At 38.6% G+C, this 12,223-nt stretch overlaps 1 protein-coding gene across 6 annotated transcripts in view; it reads right to left on the reverse strand.

Annotated features, from left to right (window-relative positions):
- Positions 1-12,223, reverse strand: part of Kiz (kizuna centrosomal protein) — a 111,963-nt gene that overhangs the window by 13,779 nt on the left and 85,961 nt on the right. For 3 of the 6 annotated variants that reach the window (XM_074074228.1, XM_074074226.1, XM_074074227.1), the window contains one exon: positions 2,694-2,798. The exons of the other annotated variants lie outside the window; for them this stretch is intronic. In XM_074074228.1, coding sequence (XP_073930329.1) covers positions 2,694-2,798 — 105 coding nt within the window. The remainder of the gene's footprint in view (positions 1-2,693; positions 2,799-12,223) is intronic. 6 annotated transcript variants of the gene reach the window in all.

Raw genomic sequence — 12,223 nt, forward strand, 5'->3', positions numbered from 1 at the left:
AGTTTAGCCACTGTAAATAAGGGGCCATCAATACTTAATAAGAGAAATTATAGCTGTTATTCAATCCATAACTTTCCAATCAAAAGAGTTTTTTCTTTCCAGGATGAAAGCAGATTTCATAAGAAAGAGTGCCACAACAATACAGCTAGTTCTGTGCCTGGGACTATTCTTTTTTGTTTTTGTTTTCGTTTTTTTTCTTGAGATAAGGTCTTACTATTTGTAGCCCAGCCTGGCCTTGAACTCATGATCCTCCTGCCTCAGCCTCTCAAGTGCTGGGATTACAGAAATTCACCACTATGCCCAGTCAGAAATTAATTTTTAAACAGTTTTGCATAGTACGATAATATTCCAAAGAGATAAATTCTCTAGCCTAGGTTAGTCTCTTCTGATTCTATTAAATCTAAACACATTCTTCACTCATCGAATGACTAAAACTGGAACCCAGAGCTCAGCAGTGACATTATATGCTTCAGAAGCTAAGTCCCTAAAAGGAAGCTGCCCTTGGAAAGACCTCATTAACACTCAGGGATTCTAAGTTCTTTTGAAGCCTCTTTTTGGAAGGAAGCAGAGATTATCAGTTTTCCTAAAGGTGCTGTTGATATGTTACTTCCTTAAAATTATTCTTCAGAAAAGACTGTGGCCTTAGATATATTCTTAGTTACACAGTGTCTTTTCAGTAACTATACTTTTGAATAACAAAATAAAATTGGGGAATACACAAAATCCTCAAAGGAACTCAATCGATGCTATTTTTAGACTGCTAAATTCATCACTTGACAGAATTTGTAAAAAAGGATGCCAAGAGATCATTAGTAGTATTTCATTAGTAGCATTTGACTTTTCCATCTGTATTATTTGAAGTTTATATGTTCAAATTGGGCCCCCAAAGTTTTTTTGGTTCAATCTTCTCATTTGAAAAAAGAAAAAAAGTCTAGTTTTCAAGGGTGACTTTTGCTTGGGCATATATATTTTCTGTAAAAGGAAAAAAGGTGATGAGGGTCCCTTTCCCTGTACATCCTGGCTCAGAAGGCTACCTGAGCAGAAGACAACAGCTTATACTTAAACCTGCTTTAGTTTGTACCTCTTTGGGTGGGTATGTTCTTGGTGTTCAGGAGTACTAGCACAGTGGAACTATTGCCCTCACTGACCTATGAGGAGTTAACTACCTGGTTCTTACTAAGAATGCTGGGCAGCCCCTAGGTATAGGTCTTGGGAGGGGTTGGTTCTGCCATCAGAGTAAAACCAGCCTCTGCTGCATCCTGTCCTTGCCATTTATCTCTCCAGTGCTCCTTGGGGTTAGAAGGGAATGCTCTGTTGCTCCCTTTAGACAAGTGAAGAAACTATACAGCTGCAGATTAATGACAGAAAAGGAGATCTACCCTTTGGGTTATTGCTCACTGATAAGGAAGAATTATGGGAAAGGATGTTCTGTTCCCAGGGCCCTCACCTCCTCTTCCTGTACTCACTCCCTCTCTGAACAAATCTGCTTCTTTGTGGGGAAAAATGAACATAATCAATCCCATCCCTCCTTTCTTCCAGATACTTGCAGCATCTGCCACACCTTCTTGGCAATCAGACAACCTGAATACAGATAGCTCAGAGCATCTGACTCTTGAGTGTCCACTAAGGGGCTCTGTACAGTGCTTGGTATCTGGAGTGTCATGAGGAATGAGGCATGCTTCAGCTGGTTCTGATGCATCAGAAGTACATCCCTTGCAAACATATCTGTCTGAAGAAGATATCTTTGAGACAACTGGGAAATCTGAATTATATGATATTAGGTAATCACTGTCCAACTCTGAAAGGCAAAATTATGGCACATAAAAATAAAAATAAAGCCATTAATGTGTATTTTCTTCTTTATTAATTTTTAAATAAAGGGGGTTGAAGTGACTAATACCTAAAAAAAGAAGGTATAATAAAACAAAAACTATGGAAAAAACAAAAAAAAAGAAAATTATAAAATTATAATTAAAACAAAATCCTAGATTAAAGGAACCACATTTAAGCTTAACACTTAGCTTTCCTGGAATTTATAGTTTTTCATTATAACTCAAAATCTCCCAATATTCTAGTTGAGTTGTCAGCCCAGAGTAACACTGCCTTTCTGATGATTAAGAAACCACAAACAAAGCTGGAAGGCTGGGGATGTGGCTATAGTGGTAGGGCATCTGCCTAGCAAGCACAAAAGCCCTGAGTTCAAACCTAAATACCACACAAAAAAATTAAAAAAAAAAAACAACCTAGGAAACCCTGGCATAGTACACATGCCTATAATCCCAGCTGTGCAGGTAGAGTAGGTAAGAGGATCATGATCCAAGACCGCTAAGAGAAAGAGAGACAGACAGAGAGAGAGAGAGAGAGAGAGAGAGAGAGATAGAGAGAGAGAGAGAGACAGCAATAGAGAGAGAGAGAGAATAAATTGGGACATTTCCTACAGTGGTTAGTGATAAGTTACTATCATGATATAGCAAGCAGAATCCAAGAACCTCTAAGGGCCATGCTAGGCCCTACATATCCAGAAGGGAGGGCTGTTTGCCAAGGCTGAAAAAGCACTCACTCACTCTGACTTGGTTACAACCTGTTATTAAACAAACTAGAAATCTTCAAAAAATGACCACCTTTTCCTGAATACAGCACTGGCTGTTGCCCTGGGACCCTGGCCTAATATGAAGCGTTGAATCCACTCTTACTTGAAAATTGTGATGCAGAAGTATGTCTCTTTTGAAATCTCTCAACAGTTTGATTTGCATTATCCTGAAGGGTAGAATTCTTCAGCAACTGGTAGGCTTTTGTGTCTATTGATTGAGAAATGAAGCACAGAGACACTGAATGTTCTGCTGCTCACAGAGATCTCTTACATTCTTCCTATGAGGTTGACACTTTTTTTTTTTTCTTTTTGTGGTAATAGGGTTTGAACTTAGGGCTTTGTACTTGCTAGGCAGGTGTTCTACCACTTTGACATGCCCTCATTCCTTTTTGCTTTAATTATTTTTCAGATTGGGTCTTGCAGTTTTGCCCAGGCCTGCCTTGGACCACAGTCCCCCTTCATATGCCTTTCTGAGTAGCTGGGTTCATAGCCACATGCCACCATGCCTCTCTTATTGTTGAGATGGGATCTTCAAACTTTTTGCCCAGGCTTACCTTGAACCATGATCTCCCCAATTTCCACCTCCCAAGTATCTGGGATTACAGGCATTAGGCACCACACCTGGCCCTTGAGGTTAGTACTTTTCAAATGCATGAAAATTATTTTTGAACTATCACTTTTTTTAAAGAAATTCTGAAAACAAACAAAAAACAATGTAGTTGAATCTAGGTTTTAAGACTCAAAGATGAATTGTAAGAGTTTGTTTGGGACAGCAAGTTCCACCCATTTTCTGGGTGGGTCTGTGGATATTTTCAATATCAGAGCAAAAACAGTTTTCCTCCACTCCAAGTCTTGCAGAAGCATTTGTAGGAATGAGCCAGAGACTCACTTGGGAGCACTCCTTGTCCCTGCTCTCAGGCTCTCACACTGGAGTGAAGGCTCTAAGAGTAGGCTGAGTGAATGGTGAGAGGATCAGGAAGGACAGTGACAAAAGGGTAAGTCCAGAGTCCCACAGCCAAAGAAACCTAATCTAATAGAGAAGGAGAGAACAAATCTGCAGGAAGCAAAGCCAGGTGCTCAGAGAAATCAGCAGCTGTCTAGAGCTGGCTCATGTTCACAAGACACCCTTGGCCCTGCAGGGTTTCAAACTGCATCTGCTATATGTTACATTGGAGAAGAAAGCTGGGAAAACAGTTAACAAAAATTATGTAAAGGACCCAAGTGACAGAACCTTCCCCATTACCTTGTCTTAAGGATATCTGGATGAAATGAAGGATGGAGAATTAGTTGTAGCGTATTTTTTTAATTTTTTTTTTTATTATTCATCTGTGCATACAAGGCTTGGTTCATTTCTCCCCCCTGCCCCCACCCCCTCCCTTACCACCCACTCCGCCCCTTCCCTCTCCCCCCCACCCCCTCAATACCCAGCAGAAACTATTTTGCCCTTATTTCTAATTTTGTTGTAGAGAGAGTATAAGCAATAATAGGAAGGAACAAGGGTTTTTGCTGGTTGAGATAAGGATAGCTATACAGGGCATTGACTCACATTGATTTCCTGTGCGTGGGTGTTACCTTCTAGGAATTAGTTGTAGCATATTAAAAACAAAACAGCAACCCTCCCCCCATCTTCAACATGGCCACAAAAGGATTCCTGCAGTCAGTGTCAGGAATTGGTCCATTCCTCCTTTGACCAAGGCTCAATTTATGAATTTAACCATGAACCTCTTACTACTGGATTAAACTACCATCACACCGAAGAATAAAATATAACTTATCTTATTGAGAATCAACAAATTAAGAGTATTCAAAATGAGCATCATACTTGGGAATATTAAATACTATATAATTAAAATATGTACAGATCGGGGGACTCAACTCTGAAGATAATAAATTCTAAGGCAATACTGTGTGTGTGTGTGTGTGTGTGTGTGTGTGTGTACATAATGGCCTGGGATTAAAGTGTTTCCTGGTGGAGAGAAGGCTCCAAAAGGAAGGCCTGTAATATTCTCTAATTAATGCTAACATCCACATTACTTCAGAAGTGTTGTGTAGTTGAGGCAGGCTAAGATAGAAAAGTTCAGGACTCTTAAAACATTTATGTCCTAATATTTCAGGTTCAACATTCTTCTCTTTGAGTCTTCTTTTCAATTGAAAATATGTACCGATTATTCATGCCCTATGGGGGTGGGGGCAACTAAAACCACCCCTACCTCAGCCCAAGGACCACCATGCCCCTCCCTACTCATCCATTATTGGTGGTTCAGAATCACCAGGTTTTTCCCTTCCCAAAGGTTAGTGTAGTTTTAAAAGCACCTAACAAGAGAAAGACACTCTCTGCTTCTGGTTTCCACCTGGCCCCACAAGGGCCTTCTGTAACTCCTTTCCTTAATCTTTAATAAACTCTATTACTTCCCTTATTACACTCATGTATCCTGCCTGTATGCTTCCATGTGGAACACAAAGAATTTGGGAATCTTCTCATCGGAGATTACATGAGCCTACAGCAGTTTAGGGAGGGGAAATTAATAAAAATCAAAGACAAAGTGTCTAAATTCTAAAGGTAAGCAGAATCACTATAAAAGAGGTGAAAATGTTTTATTTTATAAATCAGAAAGATTTTCAGCTTTTAAGATAGTAGTCCAGATCTTAATGGCCACAGGCTATTTCTGCATTCAATTAAAGTTACTTGGTCAAGGAAAAGACAGCAAACATAGAAACTAAAAAACAAAAAAGGGAGCAGCTACTTGAGCAACAGAGACTCCTGGCTCTCGGCAGATGGTCAGGGTTTGCAATTCCTCTCATCTATTGTCTTTTTTTTTTCATCTATTGTCTTAAGGTAAACCACCAAACAACTGACTCCAGGAACCAGCTTTTCAGAAACCAGGACAACACATGCCACTGGCTTTTGGAAGAGAATTTCTGTAAGAAATATCAAGATGGTATTTGTGAGGTAACTTCAGATTGGGGAGAATTAAGCATTCTTGCCCAAACATAAGACAGTGCTGACATTATTAATGGTCTGAGTCTAGCAAAGGAGAAAACTACTGATAGGAAGTGAATTGACTTTAAATAACACTCTGGAAAAGATGTGCCTTTTCCATGTTCCTCATGCTTTCCATTCTGGTTGGTCTCCATTCCTTCCTTTCATTCTCCTCCTTTTTTTTTTTTTTTTTTCTTTTTGAGACAGAGTTTCCTTGTGTAGCCCAGGCAGGGTTCTAACTCTCGATCCTTCTGCCTCAGCCTCCCAAGTACTGGGATTACAGGAGTGCTCCTTCCCTTTCTTCTTGAAAGACTTGGCCCCTGTCATCAGGCTTTCCTTTAAAGGCTTGCAAAGTCTACTTTTTGCTGACCATCAGCTTTGGAGGGAGATGGCTCACTTTCTTGCCCCTTCCACTAAGGCTAACCCCTTCCCAACCATGTTCCTCACTGGTACTGCGTTCTTAAATCTTCTGTGGCCTTTCTTCAACCAGAGAATCACTGAAGGCTGCCAGGAGTAGCTTTTTATCTACTTTGAACTGGAAAATCAGGCTGAGGACTGCTGAACATGTTGCTTATCCAAGCCCCAGTGCATGCTTCTTCCAGTGGTTTAAGGACAAAGTGAAAGTTAAAAGGTACAAGGATGAAGTGCATTCACTTGGAGGAATAAATGTAACTGACGCAGGACCACAAAAATGAAACCAACTGGAGGAACAGAATTTTTTTTTTTTTTTTTTGCAATACTGGTGTTTGAACTCAGGGTCTACACCTTGAGCCACTGTACCAGTCCGTTTTTGTTATGGATTTTTTTCAAGATAGGGTCTCACAAACTATTTAGCCAGGCTGGCTTCAAACCATGATCCTCCTAATCTCTGCCTCTGAGGAGCTAAGATTACAGGTGTGAGCCACCAGCACCCAGCTAGGAATAGCACTTCTTTATCAAGGGTCAGATGCATCAGAGCTGAAATCCTTCACCCCATGGCATATATCATACCTTTATTTTAGTCAGAATTGCTGCATAAAACAAGTACAGAATTGGGAGATGATCCACGTAGGAAAAACGAAACTTGTTTGATTAAAAAAAATAAAAGGAGAGTTTAAAGCGTACACAAGTTGCATAGAAACAAGGTCAGAAAAGGGAGGGAGTCAGGGTTCAAGGACACAGATATTGCAAATGGACTGGACAGGGAGGGTATAGTGAACACAAATGTCTCTTGGGGCCAAGAAGGTACCACAAGGTGACTTTGGCAAGGTGGATAATAAAGTTGGAGGGACAACCCTCCAGTGGCTGGTAAGCATGCCACTATCCCATAGCTGTTCCCCCAGCAGTACCCAATTGCTGCCAGGTGGGAAAGTAGGCCTCATCTTGCCAGACTGCTACCTTTTTTTTTTTCTTTGAATAAAACATTGTACAGGCTAAAGAGAACATATTTACAACCTAGAAACTAAATTTAGTGAGCAGTTTTTATGTTTACTAAAAGTGGCACAAGAACATTTAATGGGGAAACTGCAGCTGAAGGATACAAACTAGACGCTAAGGAAGCTTTCTTATTGAAAGGGTTGACCCTAAAACATTATCAAGGGAAGCTGCAACAGCTGAATGGCGATTTTTAAGTAGCTGTCTGTATCAAATCGATCAGGTTTCAAGCTCTTTGGAGGCAGGAGCATACTTTTTTGCTAGGAGTTTTCAAACAATTCAGACATCCTCCTAGGATATCAACTTCAGGGTGCAAAAAGGCAAAGTGATGGACATGAGTTTTATGATAACTCATGGAAACAACCCCCTCATCTCTTCCCCCCTCCTCCACACTTAAGGAGGCATAGCAGGAACAAAATACCAAGGGGGGGGGGGATGAGGAAGGAGGGGCCTAGTGCACTGAAAACTGGAATGAGGAAATAGGGGCCAAACCCAGGAAATGTTCTTGCACACAAAATTCAAATTATGATCTAAGGATTCAAACTATGATCAATAAGGTTAACAAAAAGGGAGACAATCAAAAGTAGTCTAATCCAAGGTATAAAACCTACTCTCAACCCTGACTGGGGCTGCTATGCTCCTTTGCCTGGCTGCCTGCCATTTTCTTACCTTTTAAATGGTATCCTAACAAAACTGTGGTTTCTTCTACTCGCCCATCTTGGTAAATTCTTTTTTTTTTTTAATGCAAATACAAATTTTATTTGTTGCACTTTTTAGGCTTTATCATTTTTCTACTTTAATCTTAAAAAATTTGTCTGAGGTTGTAAAACAAAATTTTCTGTGAGTTACATATTGTACCTTTATATTTCTTTTGGTTTCTCTTTAAAAATGAAAGATATGCATATATTAGCTCTATGTTTAATAGATTTGATTCAATATGGTATTTACCTCAGAATGTAACTTGCTTAAATAGTTATGTTTTTAGAATGCTTTATATAAAGAAAGGACCATTTGGGAGAAGATAAGTGGACATGTTTATGAACATATTATGCCATATATATGGACAATGTGCTATTTTGTATATACATATATTATACTTAATTTCTAACCTGTATCTTATAACCCCAGGGAGACACTTCTTCATACTAGTAATGTTAAACCCTCAGATAATTATTGAATAGTGAAAATGATTAGATTTTTTAAAAAAACTTCTAAAAGAATCCAGTTCTTTTCAGTTAGAATGTTCTTAGATATAGAAACAGATAAAGTTTTAGTTCTGAATCTCTCAGCCAACCTTCTATTACATATTCAAATCATGCCAAGTTTTAGTTTACAAAGTAGAAAATATTGTAGTTTAAAACATAAACAAGGCAAGAGGTCTTCATCCCATGTAGTATCCAGATTTAATAGATTAAAATCTACTTTTGTCTACGAATTCCAAACTTATGACACAATGAGATAAATATATTTCCCTTACTTTGTTACATAAACTGCCAGAACCCAATCATCTATCTTCCTGCAATGTGCTGAAGGATCACTAAGACTATTTTTTTTAATTTCTGATATGCATTTTGTGTTAGAAAATAGAAACTGCTAGAGAAAAAAAAAGTGAAAACATGCTGAATAAAGGGAGATAGGAGAGATGAGGTTCAGGAGAGGAGAAAGAAAAAGCCTCAACTTCTTATCTTTTGTGCTCTTTTATATGCAAATGTGCACCTGCTAAAATACTTCTAACTCTACAAATAAAAAGAAAATATCTGAACAAATGCTTTTAACAACCCATTACAAGAGCCAGATAAACACGTGGTTCACCAGCCTCTAAAGGGTGTCTGAAGGTAGGGAATCTGCCCATTGCTTTTGCAGAAACCCTTAATGAAAAAAAAAAAGACTTGGGCTCAGAAAGGAATAACAAAGGAAGATGCAAACAAAAGTATCACTACAGCTAGAAAAGCCGACCTTGAACCCACAAAGAAGTAGGCATCATTAAGTAAGAAAGGATAAGATCCATTCCTATATGAAGTGACTAGAAATTTTTAAATTAAATTTTAAAAGTACTTTCTGGCTATTTAATTTCCTAGTGCCATTACTTAGCTTGTATTTCTATATATGTAAAAAAAAAAAAGTGCACTTTTTCATGTTATACCAGATGTGTTACTGATGCAGCAAACCCAATTGCTTTTGCAAAATAAAATTTTAAAAAAGATATATATTATATATATGCATATATATTTTGGAGGTGGAGCAGTACTGGGGATTGAACTCAGGGCCTTGTGCTTGCTAGGCAGGTGCTCTACCACTTGAGTCATTCCACCAGCCCTGATATAGTTCTTAAATTAATTCGAGACAAATATTATCATTGAAAATCCAGAAATCATTTGTCCAGTAATCTGCTCAAATGAAAATGAGAAAATCTTAGTATATGGGTACGTTTGTGATTCTGAAAATACAGAAAATTCATCTGTATTTAGGACAAAAAAAAGGCCCTAAGTATATATGAATATGAGATGCATAGGTTTTGATCCATAATGAGAATTTTCATATCCAGACTTTCTGTGTTAAACTCAATTTCACCAGTAGATTTGGGCCTATTCTGTGGTCTCACTATAAGGGCTGATGCAGGAGAAGAAACACTCTTAATTCACATGAACTGCCTGAAGCTGCATCAGAAAATAGAGATTTATGTTCCAGTCTTAATTTCTATGGAGCAACTCAACAGTTAAACCTGAAAATAAATGATAAGCTTGTAACTAACCTTTGGGAATGTTCCCAAGCTGAAATTAAACTGTTTTGAGGGTATTAATTCAACCCTCTGTATTCTCAGTTCCACATCTGCAGATCCAACCAAACATGGATTAAAAATGTTCAGGGAGTAGGGTGAAGTAGGGATGTGTTTGTATTGCATACATACAGACTTTTTTTTCCTTGTCATTATTTTCTAAACAATATAGTTTAACAACTGTATAGCACATACATTATATTAGTTATTATAAGTAATCGAGAGATGATTTAAAGTATGTGAGAGAATGCATGTAGGTCATACAAATACCAAGCCATTTTACATAAGGGACTTGAACATCCTCTGATTTTGGTATCCAATGTGGTCCTGGAATGAATACCTTGCACATACTGAGGGGCAGCTGTATTTCCTGTGAAAATTTATGACTATACCGCTTGCCACTTGCCATTGCTTAATCATGAGAGGAGAATTATCAACTCTCAAACTCTTGGAACTTCTACCTTTTCAAAGCTTGAGTAATATTGATCAGAAGCTGTATTTTATTGGCATAATTAAAGAGCTTTTATTTTTTCCAGTGCTAGGGATTGAACTTGGGTCTCATGCATGCTTAACATGTGCTCTACCCCTGAGCTACACCCCCAGTACTAAGTGGTTTTTTTTTTCTAATATTTTTAGCAATTTGTATTCAATAATTCATGTAAGAACCAAGAATAATAACACTGTATTTATCACTTGTAGAAGAACCAGGAATAATCTGTATGAGGTCAATTGGATGCTAGAAATGTAAAATAGAAACCCCTTCTTACCCCTGTAGTAGATCGACTAGTTCCCCCACTCCCATTCATGACCATCCAGAACCTCAGAATGGGACCTTATTTGGAAATATGTTCTTGAAGATGTATTAGCTAAGGAGGTCAAGATGAAATCATTATGCATTTGCAGTGGGCACTAAATCCAGGCTGGTGTTCTTTTTTGGGGGCAGTACTGGGATTTGAATTTGGGGCCTCATGCTTACAAGGCAGGTGCTTTACCACTTGAGCCATTTCACCAGTCCCTAATGTCCTTTTAATAAGAGAAACAGACACAGAAAAGAAACTAATGTGGAGATGGAGGCAAATGTTAAAGTTATGATGCTATAACCAGGAGCCACCAGAGATTGGCAACAGCAAGGAAGAATTTTCCCCTAGAGTCTTTAGAGGGAGCATGACCCATCTTGGTTTCAGACTTCTGTACTCAGAACTATGAGAGAATAAATTTTTATTATTTTAAGTTTGTGGTACTTTATTTTTGATAGTATGTTGCGCAGGCTAATGTCCAACTCCTGAGTAACTGGTTAAATATAAGTATGCACACTGAGCTTGGTTAGGTTTTTGGCACTTTGTTAAAGCAGTTCTAGGAAAATAATATACTACTTTACCACAGATTTTATCAAAATATCTAAATCCTTCTCTCCATCTGAATCACCTATACAAAATGATGATCCTTCCCAACATGACTTACAAGGGCTCTTCCAGCTTTGAGACTCCTGTGCCATAGTTCTCAAACCCAGAAATTCACCTGGATATGTTCTAAAAGGCTTATGCCTAGGTCACCCCCACCACGACCCACCCCAGGTTCTGTTGTAATTGGTCACAGGTGTGGCGAGGTCATAGGAACCCCATATGGGATTCTAATGTACTGTAGAGAATCTTTCAGCATTTAAATGTAGAAACATCCAATCAACAGCACTCTTCAGAAAGATGTCTTTTATTCTTTAATGGCCACATTAAATAAATACTACCACACTACAACATAATAAGGAGGAACGTTTGCTGTTGAAAGCAAGGCCCCAGTGTGCTGACCTTTGCCCCAGAGATAGGGCCAAGTGGACTGCAATATACAATATTATAGCATATAATGCCTCCTTCCCTCCCCTTCTCCTGGTTGGACACAAGTTAAAAGTTCCCTATCCCAGGTATAGCAGGTAACACATCTCTACTAATTGTCATCAGCAAAGCACTTCTGAGACAAGACAGATGAAGCATATTCATAGTAAAATCTCAGTAGTAGAAGTGATACGCCACTATACTTTGATAGCCCACAGTTGTCACTCAATCTTTTCTTCTAGGATAAATCCAGTCACCATTGACAACCTGTTCATTGTATGTTTGCAGCTCTTTTTCAACTTGATATAAAACTCTAGTAATAATGTTTGCTGAGGCAGTACACAGAACTTCAAGTGGCACCCTGTAAATGTATGTTGACCTCCAGGAAAGATTCTACATGGAGGCCTCAGTATGACCTGGAAAATTTCAGAGTATCACTGAGGAATGGCACAGTGAGGCAACCACTTTCAACACAGCTTGATCAAGAGAACTGGTGTCAAAAGAATGAGAGGCTGTATGGACATTCTTAAAGGCTTAATCCTCTTGAAATAAAAGTGAGAGCCCTTTTCACATGGAGCTTAAAGAAATGCGTTTTGCCAGGATGGGCACGTGGGATAGGAAAAGTGGTAGTGAAATGA

The sequence above is a fragment of the Castor canadensis genome, chromosome 5 (genome assembly GCF_047511655.1).
Source record: "Castor canadensis chromosome 5, mCasCan1.hap1v2, whole genome shotgun sequence".
NCBI lineage: Eukaryota > Metazoa > Chordata > Mammalia > Rodentia > Castoridae > Castor > Castor canadensis.